The 21174-nt window shown below is 48.8% G+C and overlaps 2 protein-coding genes across 4 annotated transcripts in view; both read left to right on the top strand.

Moving 5' to 3' along the window:
- The first annotated feature begins 628 nt into the window (after positions 1-628).
- DCK (deoxycytidine kinase) lies at positions 629-7374 on the top strand. Its single transcript, XM_038136536.1, has 7 exons — positions 629-722; positions 1525-1643; positions 2147-2340; positions 2990-3137; positions 3796-3911; positions 4382-4481; positions 6119-7374. Exons 1-7 carry the CDS (start codon positions 653-655, stop codon positions 6143-6145), a joined length of 774 nt encoding a protein of 257 aa, XP_037992464.1. The 5' UTR covers positions 629-652; the 3' UTR covers positions 6146-7374.
- Positions 7375-8188: 814 nt separating this feature from the next.
- Positions 8189-21174, top strand: part of SLC4A4 (solute carrier family 4 member 4) — a 152597-nt gene continuing 139611 nt past the window's right edge. The window contains exons 1-2 of one of the 3 annotated variants that reach the window (XM_038136531.1): positions 8189-8298; positions 18662-18788. In XM_038136531.1, coding sequence (XP_037992459.1) covers positions 18778-18788 — 11 coding nt within the window. In that variant the 5' untranslated portion in view covers positions 8189-8298; positions 18662-18777. Of the gene's footprint in view, positions 8299-12462; positions 12612-14069; positions 14396-18661; positions 18789-21174 lie in introns of those variants that run through there. The other 2 variants (XM_038136532.1, XM_038136530.1) reach the window with 2 other exon arrangements.

Here is a 21174-nt window from a genome sequence, read left to right as displayed (position 1 = left end):
CCATCCCATTCCAGCCCCTGCCATGGGCAGGGATGCCTCCCACTATCCCAGGCTGCTCCAAGCCCCAATGTCCAGCCTGGCCTTGGGCACTGCCCGGGATCCAGGGGCAGGCACAGCTTCTCTGGGCACCCATTGCCAGGGCCTGCTCACCCTGGCCGGGAGCAATTCCTTCCTGAAGCCAAGAACTCCTTCCTAGAATTGGCCATGTCTTCCCAACGATTTTCACCAGCAGCCCTCTAACTTCAAGTGCCGCCGATCTCCTTGGGAGCCGGCTCTCGTGCCGCTGCCAGGCCGTTCCCGGAGGAATTTCCAAGGCACGCCGGGGTGGGGGTGGCTGGCTTTGTCCCCCTTTTCCCGTGTCCCTTTTGTCCTCCCCCCCGCGCTGCCGGCGGGGCGGGGGGCGCTCCCCGGCGCCATCGATGCGCTCCGCGCGCCGCTGCTCTCGCCTGCGGCGGGCACCGCGAGCCGGTGACGTCAGCGGCCCGCCGCCGCCGCCGCGCGCCAAAATTTGAAGGCGGCGCGCGCGGGGCCCGGGCCGGGCTCGCGCCTTCCCCCCCCCCCCCCCCCCCCCCCCAGCCCCCTCAGGCCGCGTCCGGCGCGCGCCCCCTCAGGCGCCCCCCCCCCCCCACCCCCCCCTCACCCCGAGGCCGCCATGGCCACCCCGCCCAAGCGCAGCCGGGCCGGCGGCCGCCTCAAGAAGGTCGCCGTGGAGGGCAACATCGGTGAGTCGGTGCCTCCCGCCTAGGCGGGGGAAAAGAGATGGGGGAAGGGAGGGGGGGCTTCCGCGGCGGTCGGTGCTTTCGGCCGCGTCCGCGGGAGGCACGTCTGAGGGCTCTTCACTGCCCGCCTGCCTCCCTCCTGCCTTTTTTTAATTGTTTTTCCTCCCTTCCGCTTCTTCCTTACCTCTCCCCTTCCATCTGTCATTCCCCTCTTTGCCCTTTCCCCCCTCTTTTTCCCTTCTTCCCTTTCCCCCCTTTAGCCTGTGTGAGGGCTCTTCCCACTACGGCAGAGCGGAGCAGCAGGGATGTTTCCACAAGGTTTTCCTGGCTGTTTTCCCGCCGTAAAAGGCTTTTAATCAGGGCCGGAGGCACGAACAAAAGCCAATCCGTCATGTCAGAGACTTTATCCCGACTCCGTAAAAGTTACGAGATTAAAAAAAGCTTTCTATTAGAGTTTCTAACTGATTGACCTGTTTGGTGTGGAAATCCGGGATAAGTCTTTCCCGTTTGTGGTGTAAAGCGCCCAGAATCACGGAATTTCCCGAGCTGGGAGGGCTCCATAAGGATCTCCGAGTCCCACTCCTGGCCCTGTGCAGCACCCCTCAAAGTATCCAAAGGTGCCTATTGTCCAGCGTGTTTAAATTCAGAGCAACAAAAACTCCCTGGTGCTCCATTAATCGATCTGGCTCACGGTGGGTGCGGGAGGGTGGTTTATGGGGGGTGCGAGGCGGAGTTGAGCTCCAGTTAAATAGCACTGCTGTGGGTGGTTTCTCACTGATGTTGCTCCTGGATGCTTTTCCTACAGCTGCAGGGAAATCCACCTTTGTGGATATCCTGAAACAAGCCAGCGAGGAGTGGGAAGTGGTTCCCGAGCCTGTAGCTAGATGGTGCAATGTGCAGCAAAGCTCTGGAGATGATTGTGAGGTAAAAGAGGGGGGAAAAAGTCACACCTACCTCTGATTTCAGCGTGTATCCAGCTGAGTGGAAGTTTTTCGGACTCTGTGTGATAGCAACACTTTTGATGACTGCTTTCACAAGGTCTGAGTTCCTCTTGGGCGTAATTTCTGAAAGTGGTCAAGAGTAACTTTGTAGGCACTGTGAACTAACCAGGTGAGTGCAGAGGCTTGTTCCTGTGCCGTGGAAAGTGTGCTCTGAAGCGTCTGAGCAAACCGAGAGCTGCTGCTCACTGGGTGTTACTGGTGGGGTTATTTTTTATTTTTTTACTGTAATTCCACTGGCAATCCAGCTGCCACCTCCCGTGCAGGTGGCTTTTGAGGGACTGGAGATATTTTTTTAGGCCCGGCACAGAGCACGGTGCGTTCTGGCTAACCCGGTGTAAAGCTGACCGGGCGCGCGCGGCTCCTGCCTTCCCCTCGGCCGCGTTTGGCCAGGACCAGGCAGCGTGTCTGTTCTCCCCCTGGGCCCAGGAGCTGAGCACGTCGCAGAGGAGCGGCGGGAACGTGCTGCGCATGATGTACGAGCGGCCGGAGCGCTGGGCCTTCACCTTCCAGACGTACGCGTGCCTCAGCAGGATCCGCGCGCAGCTCCGCGCCCTGGACGCCGAGCCGGGCCGCGCGCAGAGCCCCGTGCTGTTCTTCGAGCGCTCCGTCTACAGCGACAGGTGCGTGGGGAGGGAGCCCTCCAGGGCAGGATTCTCCCTTCCCGAGGCTAGAAGGGAGCTCTGCGGTCCAAGCCCCCAGCCAAGGCAGGGTGACCCCGAGCAGGTGGCGGAGGAGCGCGTCCGGGTGGTTGAAATGCTTCCAGAGGGAGACTCCGTGGCCTCCCTAAGCAGCCGTGCTGCTGCTTGGCCACCCTCGTGGGAAGAAGTTCTCCCTCGTGTTGAGGTGGAACTCGTCGTGCTTTAGTTGATGGCCAGCAGCAGAATGTCTAAGTAAATGGCCTGCCCTGCGTTTCTGGATTCAGAAGGGGAGACCTGATAACTGAATCCCATCCCGTAATCCTTAGGTGTTCCCCCTGTTGTAATGTAGTGCAAAAAATTCATGTGTTTTAATTTATTGTAAATAAATCACTTGGGTACGAGCCAGAGCTGTGTTCTGGGGGTTATTCCTGCACACCTGAGCTCTAAATGGTGGTGGTCTTCATGCACACAGCTCCAGGAGGAGAATACCAGTTTATTCCACTCCAGGAGGTCCTCAGAGATGCTGCAGTGTCCCCGCTCAGCTTCTTCTCTAGTTACTGTATTTGAGGCGCGCCGAGGGATTCCTGTGTCCCAGAGAGGTTGTTTCCATCGCTTCCGTGTCCATCCGCAGGTACATCTTTGCTGCTAATTTGTACGAGTCTGACTGCATGAACGAGACCGAGTGGACCATTTACCAGGACTGGCACGACTGGATGAATAAACAGTTTGGCTCGAGGCTGGCTCTGGATGGGATCATTTATCTCCGAGCCACTCCTGAGGTGAGGGGTACCAACGTGACGGCACCAATAAAGCGAGCGACCGCAGGGAAGCACAAAATCCCTCTGGGAAACAGCTGTCGTGGGATTGTAGCTGTACAGGGAATGCAGACAGGTTTCCCATGATGGTAGAGCTGATGTGGGGGTGCTCTGTGAAGCCCCTACACCTGGGGCGCTGGACATAAGCCAGGTGACAGCACGCCCTGCATGTGGCCTTATGACCGTGCTTTCATCTTGGGCCATCTAATATTTGCTTGAAAGGAGAGAACAGAAAAATACCTCCCTTGAGTGTGAAATCTGCTTGAACAAGAGAAAAACAGGAGGTTAAAAGAGCTCTGATGAACTTAGAGATCCCTTTGATATTTCTTTGCTTCCAGCTTCCGTGCCTTCAGTTTGGCTGTGGTTGTAAAAAACTGTGGAATGTAACGCACTGGAGTAACTCTGAGGGCTTTTTGGTTTTGTATTTAAGAAAAGAACGTGTATTTAAATTACAGAGTACAACACTTAAAAACAGTTTTGGCTTGTTGCTGAGGTTTTAGGTGCGCTCGGGATGGCAACAAAGGATTTTAAACATTTGCTTATTTTAAATTGGGATATTTCTGTGCTCTTGGCATGCAATACAGCAGTTTACTTATTTTTATTTGCTGCCTCTTGCCTTTAGAAATGCTTGAATAGGATTTACTTGCGTGGAAGAGATGAAGAACAAGAAATCCCCATTGAATATCTGGAGAAGCTTCACTACAAGCATGAAAGCTGGCTCCAGCACAGGACACTGCGGTAGGGTTTGTTGAGTGGTTCCTTGAGGATGGATAAATCTTTGCAGGGATGTTCTGTGGGGCTTCTTCTACCCGTGAAACTTCAGCTTTTCTTATGATGTGCAGATCTGAACTGCAGGCACATTGCTGTCAGTGTTTCCTTAGGAGTAGTGTCTTTCCAGCACATTCATTATTGCAGCGTGCTCCGAGTTCTCTTCACGCAGAGCTCTGAGCAGCAGAGGCTTCAGCTGAGCCGGCTTGAACACACAGAGTGCTGATATTCCATCAGGAGCTGGGGGAGCACCGTGTCTGGGAATCACTGCTGCGTCCCAGGAGCCGCGCTGTAAATTCAGAATTCCTGGCTGTTTCTTGGGGGACTCTTATGCACTTTTTCTTGGGGGATTCTTAGCAATGAAAACGCTGACGGGGATTTGACGGCTCTCTGCTTGATTTCCAGCTACTAATATTTGCTTTGTTCCTCTCCCAATACAGAACAGATTTTGACTATCTGCAGGAAATTCCCATTTTAACGCTCGACGTCAACGAAGACTTCAAAGGCAAAAAGGACAAATATGATGACATGATCGAAAAGGTAAACTTTGACAAGCAGCACAAACTGGTGATTCACATTGCTCTAGAAATACACTTTACACTCTAGTCACCCTTCTAGAATACGTCAGTCACAGAGTTCCATTCAGGTAATGACCAGTTTTACAGCCTATGGCAATACATATTTTAAAGCTAGGCCAAACCTTTATCATTTAACTGCTCGGGTATTCCATACTTGAATCCCAGTGGGAGTCGAGCGAGGACAACTTGACTTTGATCTGAGTAGCTGCAATGACTTACAGAGCTCAGCAGTGGTTTGCACACGTTTTTCCATTCTTCAGAAATCATGTGTTCCTTCACCAGAAAAGCAGCTTTGTTCTTTGATCTCCCTTGATCCACCTAGGAGTGGAAGTGTTCACCTGATTAAAACCAGTCTTCCTGGTTGAGCTTGTTAATCGATGGGATGACCGGAGATGGCAGCTGTGGAGGGAGCCTGCTTCCCAGCTGCACCAGATGAGATAAGGCCAAGCTCGGCCAACTTAGTGTGGATTTTGCAGGAATTTTCTCTGGGGTAGCCATCAGGTTACCTGGCAACAACCTATGCTCTGTGTTGGCCCTGTTTTTTGGCATTTCCTGAATGGAGCCAGGGAAGAGGTACACTTGATGAGGCTGGGTACAGTGGGCTTTGTGGGGACGCCCCTGTGTCCTTTCTTCTTCCCTCTGTTGTGGTGCTCATCCTTAAACTGAGCCTAGTGTGTAAATCCTGACAGGCTTTTCCATGCAGGATTGCTGGTGCTGCTCTCTGAAGTGAAGCTTGGCTTTCTCGTGGTGCCTTTCAAGTTAGTCTTGGCACACTTACGTATTCCCTTCTCTACAGGAAGGGATTTGACCTCTTCTTTTTTTCCCCACCTCTTTGAGCCCTGACCTGGGAAGGGAAGGGTCACAGTTGGAGAGTGTGATCCAAGACCTGTTTCCATTTCACATCAAGAATTTGGACAACATGTGTACAGATGGGATCTGTGTAGGAGAGCCTTTGCCAAAAGAATAACATCATGTCCTCTAATAAACGGTTCCTTTTGTGTTGTGGAGTAGCCTGGCTTGAGTGGACAGAGGAAAATGCTCCCAGTTCAGGCTGTATCACAGCCTAGTTCCAGGGACGTTCCTGAAACTTAAAGGCAGGAGTTGTGAGCTTGACACTGATCTCCAGGATTGGATTTCCTCCGAGCAGTGTGGTTTTGGTAGGTAGTGCTTGGTTGTTTCTTTGCCAGGCTCAGGTTCCAAGAGGCATCGTGGTTAGGTGCCCGGGGTTGTTACATCCAGCTGGTGTGCAGGCAGTGGGCGTGACTCCGTGGCGTCCAAATGACAGCTCTTCTGAGGTGGCCATTATCCCCCTCCTGTCTGGGTGACACCTGCTTGCAATGCGGTCCTTTGTGACAGAGGGCTCTAGTTCAGGGCCGCAGGAGAGGTGAGCATCATTCCATGGCGTCTCTCCCAAATGACAGGGACCACGTCTGGAAATGTTCTTGATGGACAGGTAATGGCACGGCTGAGGCAGAGCTGCTGGTTCCCTGTTTCTTTAGGTTGTAGCAAAGCATAAAGCAGAGGAGGGGTAAATATGCTTGCTGCCTATTTCGGTTGATAAACACTTAGTGTGATTGACAGTATTTGTTTCTCTTGCAGGTCAAGGAATTTTTGAGCACATTGTAATCCTCTTTGAAGTGCAGACAGAGTCAAAGCATTGCAAACTTCTGTGTGATCCAAGTGCAGCTTCTTCCTTCTTTTATGGGAGGCCTCTGGAGAGGCACGACTCAGTCCCGGTGATTTGGTTGTGAGGAGCAAATAAACTTTGGGAATAGGGGAATTATTGAATAAATCGGTACGTCTGTTCAGTATTATGTGAAGCGACATGCACAGATTCTGAAGAGACAAGGATTCTGAGCATTGCCAAATGCTGTGCCAGTTTTTGATCAGACCAATGAATTCTAGAGTATTTTATAGGTGTTTCTAATTTATTTTGTGCCCAACTGCTGTTTAATTTTGAAGAAGGTAGCTGGTTTTTAGATCTCTTCACTGTTTTTTTAGCTGCGTGGATTTGTAATGGATGTTTTCTTGTTCCCAGGAAGTAAAAGGTGAAAAACCGTTTTTTTCTGCTGAGGGCATTTTATGATAACCTGGAATTTTCTGGTTTAAGGCGCACAAAATTGTTTTCTGATGCTTTTCATAGAAGAAGTTCTTCGTAGAATGCACTGAATTAAAGCCAAATGTGACCGAAATTCCGTATATAGCAAGTGAATTTTTATATCTGCTTCTGTTATGCACTGTGAACCAGGATATTTGGGGTGTTTTTACTAATTTTTTTTAGCTTTTCCAAAAACAGTGCTGTGTTTGTTGCTGGTCAGTCCTCTTCTCCTGGAGAGGAATATGTTTGCTAGGCACTGCCCTGGGCAGAAGGGCATTTTGCAAATGGCCTCCATCTGTAAATGACGTGTTGCTAAACCATCCCATAATCGCATTAGGGATGTGAGAGGTGGCTTCCTGCCTTTGTTCCAGCTGCTTCCATGTGTTCACTGAGCCTTCTGGGTGCTTATCCCAGATCCTGCACTGTTGGAAGTAGGTTTTTCAGTCTCACCTGCTTGCAGTAAGACGTGGATACCTGTGTGGAGTAGCTGCTGCCTGAGCCTCTTGTTCCAGGTGCAGAAAACAAACTTCAGGTTACCCATCTCCAGTGCTGGGTTTTATTGAGCTGCCTTGTTCTGCTTTAAACAATTTTGAGTGCACAGTCGGCTTCTGAAGGCAAAATTTTATTGTGAAGCTTTTCATTGTCGACCATGGTGCTTCTGCTACCTGCTTGCTGGAGATGAGATTTCTTCCTTTATGGCTGGAGTTGTGCTGGCATTCCCTAACCATTGGCTGAAAAATAAAAGTGGTTGGAAAGACTTTTTAGTGCTCAATGGCGTTGGCTTCTTGTCTCATAAAAGAGGTAATGCTGCGGATTGCTCGTTGGTAATACTGGTGCAATAGTTGTATTTGGTGTAAAATAGGTCTAAGATTGCTGAGAAACTGATGACTTCACTTTTTTTTGATGTGTGGGAAATGAACTCGTGGGACAGGGACACATCAAGTGCACCGTGTGTGTGACAGGGCTCATACAAGAGCGTTGGATAATATTTTTGTGGTATGGAAAGTAGCAGTAGTCTGGCAGAAAAGCTTGTGCAGGACTGAAAGGTTGCACAGTAAAAGGAAAGATTTTGAAGATCTTTGCTCCAGAAAGGAAGTGAGGTGGAATGGACGAAGATTCACTTCAGATTTACTTGAAACACATAGTACAAGCTTTTAAAGCATTCTTGGCAAGAGTCTGAACAGTAACAACTCATTTTGACTAACAGTGCAATTATTTCTACAGTTTCAGCTGTCAAAATTGTGGATTTAATTACAGGAATTGGAATGACAGTGCTCGTTGCAAGGAAGTAAACATGTCTGAGTTCTAATAAAGACTCCTTTTGAAACCCATCACAGAGAGCGCACAGAAATTCTGTGGCAGGTTATCTGCAGCCCGTTCCAGAAAGCTTTACAAAATCTCTGCCTGCCAAGTTTGGGTTGGAAGAAGCAAAGTCATGACCAATTATAAGAATGTTTTTAATTGCTGCAGAGAAGAAAACAATACCAAACCCCAAACACACACCCCACTGGCCCCCCAGCTCCTGGGGGATCTGCAAGTGGCTGGCCTGGAGCACACGGAGCTGCAGTTATTTGTATGTAGGACAGGCGCAGCGCAGACGGCAGCAGAGATGGCCTGAGACTGGTCTGCCTGTGCCTCGCCTTAGACCTCAGCTCCAGCAGTGCCTCAGCCTTCAGAACCTGTCAGTATTTCCTTTGCTTGCATCTATTCCCAGGCTACCACAAACCAGGATTGTTGTGTTGGCTTTTGCCTTTTAGAGATGCGAAAAGTTTCTGAACTGGTGTCTGCTGTTTGGTGAGGATTGTTTTTCAGCCTTTGGGTGTTGTGTCCCTTTCTCTTCCCTTGGGTAAGAGATACTCTGATGGAATTGCCTAGGAATGCTTGCTTGTTTTAATCAAGATCAGGAAACAAAATTGGGATGCTGTTTTTTTTTCCAGTTAGAAAACAGACTGAAGTACTGATTAGTGAAGTTTTAATTGTGATGCAAGTACCCGTGTGAGGAATGGTCTTAATATTGCCTCATTTTATTCTCAGTCCTTGTAGCTGTTTTCTATATAGTGGATTTTCAGTTCTCTTCTAAGTTTACTTAAGTTCATATTCTCATCTCTAGATGCTTCTTAAAACAAACTACCTACCAGTTTTGTAGGTAGAACCTAATTTTCTGTAATTTGGTGCCAGTTACTTACTAGTACTGTTTTTTGTTTATTTAAGCAGACTTTGTAATAATGGGCTTGTATATAAATATGGTAAGTATTGAATTGCTTCTGTTCTTTTTCTAGTAATTAGATAGTCGGGAATCTCTTTGTGAAATAAAAATGACCCAGGAGAAACGGACTGAACTGTTATGCTTAGACCAGAGAAGTGTACACGTATGCAGCAGTGATGAGGTATATCTTAGGAAAACACAGTGTGCACGAGCTCTTGCCAAGAGCTTTCAGCATAACCAAGTGTATGGGCCACCAGGTGGTTTTTTCCAGCTCCCGTTTAGACTCTCTGCGTGACTGTGAGTAAATAAATCACTCTTAGCTTCACTGTTTTTGTCTTTAAAATATTGATGTCTCCCCATGCCTCCAGGAGCCCGGGAAGAGGCATTTGTTAAAATTGATGTGCTGTTTTGTAGGTCTGAAGTGTGCTGTTAAATAATGGAAAAGGCAGGCAGCCTTGGTTTTAGGTTTTGCTCTGCGATGTTCTGATGCCGCTGGCCCAGATTCCTGGCCAATGGAAGTCTATTTATTTGCTTTAAAAGATATTAAAAGCCGTCAGTGCAACGTTAGCTGTGTTAGTTCACCTAGAACAATGAAAGCTGTGACCATTAGTGAGGAAAGGAAACTTAGGAGAAGTTTGGTCTTGAAATAGAAACTGACGGCAAAAGTGAGCTGCAGTCCCTGTAGCCTAGTGATAAAGGGGAGAAATCCATGCAGGAATCTGCCACTGGAGGTCATCGTGTCGCAGTCCCTGGGCTGGCTGCAGGAGCAGCATTGGGGTTTAACAGTGAATGGCTGTGGAAAAGGTAAAGAAGGAAGAGGTCACTTCCTCGCTCGGCCAGAGGATAAATAGTGCACGGAATGAGATCAGTCTTGCTCTCCGGCAGCAGGGAGTGGAGTAGAGCAAACGCCACTGGATTAAGTGAATGACCAGAGAAGGCTGAGCTAATGGCAGGGGTTTGTCACCAGAAGGCCTTCCGTGCAGCCACCAGCTGTTGCTGTGCTGGGAGTGAGCATTAGCACACGGATAACGCTAATCCCGCTGGGTGTGAGCCACGGCAGCCTTCAGGGCTGAGCTCTCGCCCGCGCTCAGCCCCGAGCAGCAGCCTGCTGCCAAGTACAACACCTAGCTGCTCTGCTAGCTGGGGCTATGCACAGTGCTTACCGTGCCCAAGCAACCTGGACTGGGGATGCATCTCCAGACGCTGATTGAAATCCAGTAGTGACAAGGAATGTGGGTTCCACACTGGCAGTGAGCAGTGCAGGGGTTTATTTTCTCTCAGGTGGGTGTAATGGAATGCTCAGAGCCCAAACTGGAGGCTCTTGTGTGCAGGTGACTTGTCTTCTTGGGTCTGAGTTTCAGTCCATGGGTGTAGAGAATATGAGAGCTGTGTGAATAAGATGGAGGCTAAATGAGATTGCAGGCTATTGCTCGTTTCTTGGATTTCTGCTGGCTGCTCTTCCCAATGTCCTGGGCAGCTTGGACATGCCATATATGATCTCCAGGAAGTCAAGGTTGTCCAGCTTGCGCCATGGATGTTTGCTGGCTCGTAGTGCTGCCTGGCTTGGAAAAAAGCTGCTGGTTTCTGGGAGTTATTTACAAAAATGTTGCCACAGCAGCTCTTTCAGAGGACATCCTGTGCTTTCTCCTGTGTTGTATTTTGTGCTTTTCTCTCCAATTTCCTTCTAAGCGGTTGTGACTTGTCTTTTAACAACTGCTAGAAACATGATCTCATGCAAGTTTTAACAGACAAGTTAAAGCCAGTGTTCCGGCGTTTGACTCGGACACAGCCTTCTTGAGCCTGTGGCTTCTGCCCTGCTCCACTTGGCCGTCTCAGGTTTTCTAGTCCTCTTCTCTGCGTAGTTCTGCTGAGTTAACCCATCTGCTTGCCAGGGCTTTTCCTAGCTCCTCCTGGTTTCAGCACCAGCTCTGGATGTACGCTGACCGTGTGCTCTTTACTCATCGTTCCCTTCAGATTTGCCTCCGCTGCTTTGCTGAAGCCATAGCTGCTGTTCTCTGTTGATCTTCCCCTGCACCTTTGGTGCTGTCCTCGCTGCGGCTCGTGGCCTTTACCCCGAGCCCTCGGCCCAGCACGGTGGCCTCAGGTCATTGACTGGCTGGTTGGTCAGTCACCTGTGTCCCGTCCGTGCTGCGCCTCGTGAGGAGAGCGCCCGCAGTCACAAAGAGCAGCGCTTGGCTCTGTAGGTGTCATTGCTGATCTGCAGCGCTGCTGCATCCCCGAGGGTTCCTGCAATGGTCCAGTGTAGTCGTGTAGGTATTCCAGGCGTGCTTGTCCTTGCCCAAATTTCTTTGCTGTCTCTGCTGCGTAGTCTAGAGAGTGGGCTCATGTCAACTGACTGAAGAGCTTTTTCCAGCGGGGGTTTTGGCGCAGCTCGTGCTGCTTTGACCGGTCTGGTTCAGGGATATAGCTCTGTTTTGTGGAACTGAGCAGTCTGAGCTATTGAGGAGTGAAGGGATATTGCCTGAGGCTGGGAGCCGTCAGGCTCTCCATTGTCAGCATTCCTCGTGCTGTTGTACGTGCACTTACGCTCAGGTTTTTATGGCTAATGAGTGCCCCTGCTATTCTTAGCCCTTTAGCTGTGGAGAACAGATTGATCTCGCAGTTTCAGCTCTTTCCTGCTGAGGTTTACTCTTCCCCTTTGACATAGCCACGGCTCGTGCACAGGACTAGCCTCTTCCTGGAAGGACAGTGTGACAGTGGTTGTGTCGCTGCTGGTGGCTTCCCAGCCCATTCAGCATTTTAGGATAGGTGGGGCTGAGCTTTGGGGTTGCTGTGGCACGGTACACTCTTAGAAGGAATTGTTCATGTGTTTGCCAAATGTCACGGCTGTACGTCACGCTTTAATTCCTGTGATACACGCTTGCTGTTACTTAGGTATGTAAATAATGGCCTTTCTTGAGATCTCTTAGTGACTTAGACTTAGCCTATGCCTGCAGTGGGACTGATGGAATTCGTCCATGCCGGAGATGAGTCACTAGCTCTTCCTGTCTGGAAATTTCCTTTTCTCCCAAGGTTGCTCACCCATGATACACTCAAAGTGATAATGCATCTGCATTTTATGTTTTATTGACAGTCTGCACTTGCCAGTTGCCCTCAGATGAGGACACCTCCAGCATCTGGTTGCACTGTTGGCTTTAAAGACTGCTGTTAGCATTGCTTCTGGGATCGCCGGTACAATCCAGCTGGGATCATATTGGCAGGAGGTCAGAAAGCATTGCTGGAGACGTAGCAATTGTGTTTCCCCGTTGTGCAGCACAGGCTGGAGATCTCTGGATCTTTCAAAGCCCTTCTGTGGAACTCTCCTTTTAGCCACTTTTGTCGTGAATTTTCTGTCTCCGCATTTGTTGCGCTGCCTTTGAGGTGGTTTTGTTTCTCTCTTCTCCTCTGCTTGTCTCTAGTGCTGGGATATAACCCAGTTCTCCTTCCTGGTCTGTCACGCCGCTGCCCGTGGACTGAGCCTTTGCATTTCATTTCCTACACGGGCACGTGTGTTGGATGGGGATCCCTGCACTGTGCTGTCATTGCACCTTCTCAGCTCTGAGCCTGGATATTCAGGCTCAAGTACTGGCTGTTCCCATTCTGATCCTTGTCTCGGGTAACTGTAGTTGCTTCACGTCCTGGAAGACATTTCTGTAGGGGATTAGATCTGTCCTACGACGTTTCCTGCTGGCTGGAATAGGATGTCCCTTGAATTTTCTTTTCTTTCACTAGGAAGCACTTTAAGTCTGGAAATTAAATGTAGACACTAGAATTCTCGGCCTCTTCATGTAAGTACTGATTTCCACTTCTCCTTGGTTTCAGGATGTTTTGTTTGGGGACTTTTGTTTGTTTTTTTTGGCAGTACAACACCCAAGACCTTTCAATGCCGTCTCTGATCTGGTTAAAAAATTACAGTATGTAGTTTGGTTTAAGTTTTTGTTATTGCTGGGGTTTTATTTTTGAGGGGACTGTGGTCTGTTTGTCAAAATGAACTTGGATCTGAAATACCCAAACTGTCAGTAACCGCAAGTCCTTGGTTCCAATGGTGGCTGCCTGACAATGTGAGGTCTTGGACATGTTGCTGTTGTGGCCATGAGTCGCAGCAGCACCTGTACTGCTGGCAGCACGGTGTGCCTTGAGGCTGTGCTTTTAACCTTGGAGCTGCTGTGGAAGTGGTTGGGGAGGATGGCAGGAGCTAGAGGGAAATTGTCAGTTGCTGTTTTTGAAAGAGCAGAGGTTGAGATAGATGTCAAGGGAATAGATTTCTCGATGAGGCAGATGTTGGACGGGGAGATGCTCATATGGTAGAGCTGATTCTCTTCTGATATGCTCATACAGTTTTACTCATCTGGCAGGATATGAGAATGAGATGCCTTGGACTCAATCCTTGGCTCGTGTTCATTATTGAAGCTTCGTTTTCAAAGTAGCTCCACAGAAATCAAACCAAGAAACAGATCACAGAGATGGGGGAGCTTGGAGTCCTTACAGGAAGCAGTACAGCTGTAATCTAGGGTGAGGCTGAGGAGCTTGCAGGCTGCCTTTGAAGTAGGCTCTTGCTAAGTAGAATCCATGAAGATATGTTGTGCACAATCCACCAGGAGCCAGAAGGCTGGGGTGGCTTGGACACACAGCTCGGGCTAGCGGCTAGCTCCTGCAGGGTCCCAAACGCTGGTTCTGCTCCTGCAGCAGTGTGTGCTGGGGACGTGGCTGTCATCCAACAGCAGCGTTGCCTCAGTGCCTCTGCTTAGCACAGCGACGAGAGGAGACTCCCATCCACGGCAGGGGGTTCTTAGTCCCTCAGTGGTCAAAATGAGGGTTCTCAGCTTTTTTTAGAGGCCCAGGTTAACTGTCCAATTTGAAACTTGTGGGCTGCTATTTCTTAGTGTTGCACTGGACCATTTTCACAGGAGTGAGATGATTTTATGGAATTCATGTCTGCTTCCTGAGAGCTTTCTCTGTTAGCTTTTGCAAATCCTTTGGCCCTTGGAGTTAGCTCGGATGGAGCTCTTGCTTTGAACTACAGCGTGTCTCTCAGTGGAATGACCAAGTGAGGGGTGGGAGCAGGCAGTGACCTGAATAAAGCAGAATACGTCACATAACGTGCTGAGGGAGTGAGGTGAGCAGGGACTAGACCAAGCAGGTTTACAGACAGTAGGAATAAATTGATTGATGGAATTTTACTTCCAGGTTTGGAAGTACAGTGCTGAAAGGTCTGCTCAGCAGTGAGGGGTTTCTGTTGCTTCTAAAAGGAGGGAAGGATAAAAACTGACCTGTTTTTCTGTAGCTGACAATCATACTGAGAGGTGGGAATGTCACCTCAAGACTTGCCTGAAGAGCTGTTGCAGTGTGTGGAGTTTCCCAGCCAGATCTGATGGAAGGGAAGAGGGACAGAGTGGAGGTTAGGAATGTTCCATGCTGCTAACCTGTTACCTTGAGCGATTGCCAAAGCTTCAGCACTCAGAGAGCAGGTGGGTGCTGAGTTCCTGCCTTGCCAGTGACACAGCAAAACCTCTGTGCTGGCTCCTGCTTGCTGGACTTGTAAGGAAGCAACAGTGGGAGAACAAAGGCAAGGGTAAGTCCCTCAAGGAATTTCAATATCGTTGCTTTTCTCTCTAGAAGGCGTGTATGTCCCAGCCACTTGCCAAGGGAGGTGTTTGGTGTTTCGCTCTCCACAGATGATGGCTGCTGGGGCTCACTGTGAGCCTCCTGTGGTGATGAATTCAGTCATGCTCTGCCACATCAGCTCCCTGTCTAGACGCAGGGCAGTGCTGCCACTCGAGGGTCGAGTGTGGAGGAAAAGCCATTTGCGAGTGCCCGGACGCTCCAGTGGTGGTTTTGGGGTCATGCCTTTACATCCCCACGGAGCTAGTGAATAAGAACTGCTTTGAAGGGCATCTGCTGCTGATGGTTTTTCTCTGCCAAGTAAACAGGTTAACAACTAAATAAGGCCATTACGAACTTGGCAGCCTCTTTTGTCTTCTGCTGGCACAGTTGCTTTGGTTAAAAAGCTCTTTCTGGCGGTGCAGGTTTTGCCTGGAAAAGCTGGAATAATTTCTTGCAGCAAGAATTAGTTTTCGGCAGGGAAGGCTGTGCTCACCCTGCGAGCCCTTTGCTGGCATCAGGCGAGGTAGAGGTGTGCTGAGCTCATGGCTCAGGCTTGCCCCCGGAGCCAAGGTCTGGGCACAGCTGTTTATTTGAACTGGGGCTTAGCTAAGCACATGTTGTAAGAGAAATGAGGGTTTGTTGTTTTCTTTTCCCCCGGCACGTTGTCAAAGAGGAACCCACCAAGTTAGCCTGTGGTTTTTATGTTTGTTTCCTTAATAGCATCTCCCAGTCAGGAAAACATGCTGAGAAGGGGCTTGGGAGAGAGCCATCAGTCCCAAACCTGATGGTGTTTTCTCATCTCTGTTTCATGCCCTAAATGTGGTGGGGTGAGAGGGAGAGTGATCTCTAATCCTGCTAAACACACCTGACTCCAAACATGGGTTTGTTTGCTCGAGATTAAGATATGCAGATGAGCACTCTGTCAATGTTTAATTAAAGGGGTTAAGGCGGTGGTTTCCTCTGACACTCGTAAATTTGAAATACTTGTGTTTTCCTTTGGATACGAGTTGTGTGGTTTTTCTCTTCCTTTTCCCCTTCTTGGTAACTGAATTCTGCTGGCTTAGAGCACAAGTGCATTCATTTTTGACAAGTCACTGATGGGAGATGGAGAAAGGAGATGTTTAAGGTATCTTTCACCTTCTCAAAAAGAGCGTGCGTCTGAACTTCTTTTCTGTGAGAAACTTGATTTTCCCTCACAGACAGGTTTTGCTCAGGCAGGAGGGGACATCAAGGAGACTTTTACTGCTCTGGAAAAAAAAAAAACAACAAGAAAACTAGATTAGGAATGTAAAACCAGTATTGTTGGGATAGTAAGATGAAAAACATACTGCATATATAAATAATGCAGAGAAAAATGGCCTCTGTGAAGCTGGCATTGCTGCAGTATTTAAGATCCATTTCACCCCAGAGCTCCTTGCTCATGTGCTGTCGGTAAGGGCATGTTTAGATATTACCTAAGAAAAGGAAAAGGGCCTTATGACTTCCTTGTGAGGGAGGCATTTGGTTATAATTCATGTAGGGCAGGGAGTGTTTCTCGAGGCTGCTGAAAATGCCCACTCCAGCCCCAGTGCTGATTTCTTCACTTGTCCTGACTGCTGTTACAAATTGCTTACCACAGCAGTGCGCTCCTTGCCCCTGGCAGCATGTTGCACAACCTCATCTCCAGGGATTGGCAGCAATGTTCTGATTAAATTGGGCATCAGTGTTCATCTGTTTGTTTTTTTCGAAGCTGGATGTGTGATACACGACTTCCGAGTGGCTGGAAGAAGTTGGGAGGCAGTAGAGAGTCATTAAAAGGTTATTTAAGAACTTGAAAGTAGCTTTGCTGAACTGTGGATTTCTTTTGGTAGAACAGGCCACATCAAAACAGTCTCTAGTAGAGCTTGGGGCTGATCACAGATTGGCTCGAGTCAATGAGTCTCCCACACGCTAGTAGCACAGATTTTATTATTCATACACAATTGTATTTGGTAAGAAATTAAAAATTTCCTTGTTTTTTTTTTTTTTTGCCGCAAAGGCAGCCTGCACCCTTTGTAATCTTCTTCTGCAACTCCATCCTCCCGAATCGTGGAGTCAAGGAACGGTGTGAGTTGGAAGGGACCTTAAAGATCATCTTCTTTCAGCCCCTGCCCTGGGTAGGGACACCTTCCACTGTCCCAGATTGTTCCAAGCCTTGTCTAGCCTGGCCTTGAACGCTTCCAGGGATGGAGCAGCCACAGCTTCTCTGGGCAGCTAGTGCCAGGGCCTCCCCAGTCCCACAGGGAAGATCTTCCTTCCTGATATCTCTTCTAAACCTGCCCACTGCCAGTATTTTCCTTATTCTCCATGATATTATATTTCCTTATTCTCCATTTTCCTTATTCTCCATTGGTGGCTTAGCTTGACATGTCAGTGGAGTTTGGCTTCTGGGAGTGAAGGAGTTCTATCTAAATAGTGATGGTGTGATGGTCCCAAGTGTGGACTCTGCCAAGCAACTTACTGAACCCTTCCTCACAATAGGCTTTTCTTCCTTATATTTATAGGTGAACTGGTGTAACTGGGATTTACCTGTAACTCCACCAGCCGTTTGGGTACTAGCTAGAAAGGAGCAAACGGAGCTTCCTTCTTCCACGAGATGCTCACCAAGTTTACTGTGCCATTTGAGGTTTGCTAGGCAGATGGTGGTTTTGTATGACTTACTATGGGGTTTATTTTCCATAATGATTTGAGAAAGCTAATTATTTTTTTCCTCCCAGTCCAGGAATGATTGCTCATTCTTTCCCATCACTAAGGCACTGGCTGGAAATAGGCAAAGATTTCACAACTTTTTGAAGCCAACTGTGCTCCTTCCCTGCTGAGAGCCCTCCAGCACTCTCCTTATCTGCCCTACAAGGAAAATGCAGCCTGTGTTGACATGCTTCATTTCATTTCTCCCTCTGACTCAGTGTAACCTGGCCAGGACCATTCTTGACTCTCACTAGAGGACTGTGTGCGATGGGGCTTAATCCCATGTCCCACTGTCATCAGGAGACGTCACCTCACTCTGTCACCTCTCTCTGTGAACTGTCACTCTGTTTTCTCAGTGTTGCTTGGATTTGCAAAGGAGCGGGGCCTGTAAAGTCCTGACACACCCTGCACAGGTTTTGCCACATCCTGCGCAGGCTTTAGTAGCAGCTTCTAGGTTTAGTAGTGTCTGGGGAAAAAAAAGCGCCCACAGCATCTAGCCAGAGTGTGCAGTCACAGCGATTCCAAACACGGGGTATTGCTCTGTAACCACGCACAGCACAGTTACTGCTCAGCAATCCCTGCAGCTCATGATGGTTTTGGTTTTTGCTGTCTCACGGTCGCTGGTCCTGTCATCTCTTAGCACCCAGGATCTGGGATTTGGCTTTCTTCTCTAGGAAGATTCTTTGTGGGTTTTCTAACAGGCTGGCCTGCCAGCCCAGATGGCTGAGGGCCAGCAGGTGTCAGAGTGCCCCTGTAAGGCCAGTTTGATGGTGTAGATTTGGAAGGGGGGGTCCTTACAGTACCCAGTGTAGTGGCAAAAGCCTGGCTCTACACCCAGGCCATTGCCAGCTCCTGAAAATCATTCCTGTACTGATACGCTGGTCCTTCTGAGAATTGTCTGTGGTGCTCAGCTTCAGGATTTCGCAGCCTTGGCCACAAGTTAAACAGTTCTGAGGGCGTGTTTGTGTGTTGTGGGGCAGTTTGCTTGTTCCCACTGCCTATTGCAGCCTTGTCTTTGACTTCTTCCTTTTTCCTGTGAGTGTGGTTTAGAAATGGACTGGCTAATCTGATGCTTTAGTGATGGCCAAAATAGCCTTAGCCTCAGTGGTCAAACCACCTGATTTTATCCACCTCCTAGAGAGTCCTTCCTACCTCTGCCGCTCGAAGGTGTTTGCTGGATAAGCAAGGCGGGATAGGAGCAGAAAGCTGAAAGCTTGTGACACAATAAAGAACTAAGTGCCTTCTTCAAGTCCCACAGTTGCCTGCCTTGGCTACAGAGAGAAAAAAAACCTTGTTGCTCTGTGGTAACAAGCTGGTCTGGTGTCCTGGTGGGAATGCACCTGCAGCAGAGCCTCAGGGGCTGCACAGCTAATTGAGATGTTGGAAGCTGGAGCCTGGTCCAGCCTTGCTCAGCCCCCTGCCGACTGTTCCACCCAGCAACTAACAGTCCTCTTCTTGTTGCAGTGTGGCCCTGGCCTTTTCAGAGGCATCTGGGCACAAGACATTTAATCTTCTTTGTTCGTTCTAGGCACCCCTGCAGCTCCTGGTATGGCTGGCAGTATCTGAGACTCTCCCAATCCTCCATTGTGCATTGCTGTGAAGCTGGAAAGGGACTTGCTCCAGAAGCACAAGGAAGGAGCAGAAATGCATCACAGGTAACGGGGGGCTACAGCTGCAGTGGATCTTTGTGCCTGATCCACACCCAGCGTACGCTTCAGCAGGACACGTGACTTAATATTTTACTTGGGCACTTGTAGTTTATGGTTATAGGACGGGAAGAGAGGAAAAATATCAACTGGTTCTCTGGTGTCAGAGTAAAGAGACATTCTCCAGTGTTTTTGGAATTGGGCCGAGCAAGCGTGCCCTGGGCTGGTGGGAAAATATCTTGTGGGAAGAACCTCTGTGGTCCTGCAAACCCAAGGGAAAGTGGGATTAGATTCTCGGCTTGTTCCGTGCCTGAGTAATGCCACAGAAGAAAAGGAAAACCGGTCCCTGCCGAGTGCGAGATGTGGTGTTAACAACGGGACACTGTGCTGCTGTTACAAAGGGTTTAACTTGGAGACCTGTCAGCAATTAATTACAGTGGACTTTTAAAACAGCCTTTTTTTTAGGTGAAGAACATTTTATTACTGAATCTGCACTTACCTTCACAGGATCGGGACTTTTGAGTGTTTGAATTGGTTGCAGAGGCAATTTAGCACCTAAATCCCTTGAGAGATGAGATCATGCCAGTTCTTTCCATAACAAGAGTGTACAGTATTTATTTCTGCTTTTTATACAACTGCCATTTTTTAAAATTGTCTTTTGGCTCAGCTACTAAAAGCCAACCTCTCTTATTGCCACAGTGTTCTGACTGTGCCTTCTAATTATAAGGCACCCGGGAGGAATTCAGTCTAACACCGTCTTCCTTCAACATGTTGTTACATCATCCACAGAAAGATCAGAGCCATAACCCTTTGTCCCAGGTAAATTAGAGCAAGTGGAACAGCAGAAGCAAGCTGGCATTACTTCTTCCCAGAAACAATGTGAGGGTACACTAGGGAGAGGACTGGCTGACCTCAGAGCAGACTTGCCTCCTGGAGGGAGGAGGTATCCCACTGCTCCAGACTTTGGAGCAAAAAGGTCCCAGAAACAGTGAGGTAGAAACAATGATAGCTCCAAAAGTGACACTGCTGTGTAACATGTCCATTCCCAATGTGGTTTCTGGAGCTGCCGAGGAAGTGTGCTGGTTCTAACACATCAGCATTTTTGCTTGCAATGAACTGTATTAGCAACGGTTTGAAGGGCTCAGGAGAATACACAAGGGATGGGTATCTGTGGGAAGCAAGCTCGATGCCGTCTGAAAGCAGGAGACTCGTAACATTTCAGAAATTGCCATCGTTTTTGGGTGTCCATGTTGGGGTTTATCCCCTTTGGTACCAAGTCCCAGTTTCTAATGGGAAATTACCTGCATGATGGAAACTGGGGGAGCTGAAGCACCTTGGTGTTTCTGAGAGTCTCCGAAGGGGCACATGCAAAATGGATTCACGGCTCTGGTAAGTGTTGGCTGGAGAAGGGGCCACTGGATGGAGCTCTTGTCCTGTGGTTGGCCACCACTGGTTACCTGAGAGGCATGACCGGTACCGGTGAGGAATTCCGCTAGAAATCCAGGCTTTGAATGAGGTAAGGGGCTGGGATTCCGGTCTGATGGCACGGTGGTGACATGTGATAATGCTGCATTGCTTTATGAGAAACCCACACCTCCTGCTCAAGAAGGGAAAGCTCAAGCAGTGCGATTAGCTGTGAGCATTCGGGAGACCACATTCATCAAGGTGGGCAAACAGGTATGGCTACCACCAATCTGGGAAAAACCCATGTCTGACAGGTGCCAGGTCAAGATTTGGTCTAAACTGGTGGCTCTGAGCTTTCAGAGCCAAGTGCTTGTGGTTGCAAATAAGCTGCTCACCTGAACATCAGCAGTTTTCCAGACATAAGGGATGATAAGTCCAGAAAGAAAGCTACACGTATGTGCAGCTCATGTAGTTACTGACATCAAAACTGAAGCATCTCAGAGAAACATGAGCCTGTCCTCCCATGGAGATGGGTGGTCCCGCTTCGTTCCTGCTGTTGGCTGGAAGGAGCAGAATTGCAAGGTTCAAGTCTCAGGATTGCTGAGGCTGACACTGTTGGGAGTGGGGATTGCAGGGAGTGAGGGGTCAGAGAAGGTCATGTGGTTGTATTTGGCTGTAGGTGATGGTTTGAAGCTGTGTCCTGAAGGGAAGTGCTTTTAGCAGAAAGATTTCCAAATGGTGTTTGCCCTAGTTTTGTGACCAAGATGTTGGTCAAGAGGGGATTTTAATATGATTAGTGCTTACAGGCACACAGTCTGAAATAGCGTAAAGGGTCGACCTTTTCTTTTTTCTAGAAGTGAAAAAGGGGAGGACGCTTCTTCAAAACCTACTGAAGGTTTTTTTTGTTTTTTTTTTTTTAAAGATTATGTATTGTTTGACTTCACTGTTGGGGTTCCTTGAACTGTAACGGCGTTTAATGTCATTTTATCTG

The sequence above is a fragment of the Motacilla alba genome, chromosome 4, assembly GCF_015832195.1.
Source record: "Motacilla alba alba isolate MOTALB_02 chromosome 4, Motacilla_alba_V1.0_pri, whole genome shotgun sequence".
Classification (NCBI taxonomy): domain Eukaryota; kingdom Metazoa; phylum Chordata; class Aves; order Passeriformes; family Motacillidae; genus Motacilla; species Motacilla alba.
The sequence above is the reverse complement of the archived record's forward strand: the minus strand, read 5'-3'. Positions and strand labels throughout refer to the sequence as shown.

Bases quoted from the DNA above. Each gene is read 5' to 3' on its own strand.
- DCK (XM_038136536.1), top strand. From the start codon at position 653: ATGGCCACCCCGCCCAAGCGCAGCCGGGCCGGCGGCCGCCTCAAGAAG. The intron at 723-1,524 runs GTGAGTCGGTGC...CTTTTCCTACAG, and splicing joins CGCCGTGGAGGGCAACATCG to CTGCAGGGAAATCCACCTTT. The intron at 1,644-2,146 runs GTAAAAGAGGGG...CCCTGGGCCCAG, and splicing joins GCTCTGGAGATGATTGTGAG to GAGCTGAGCACGTCGCAGAG.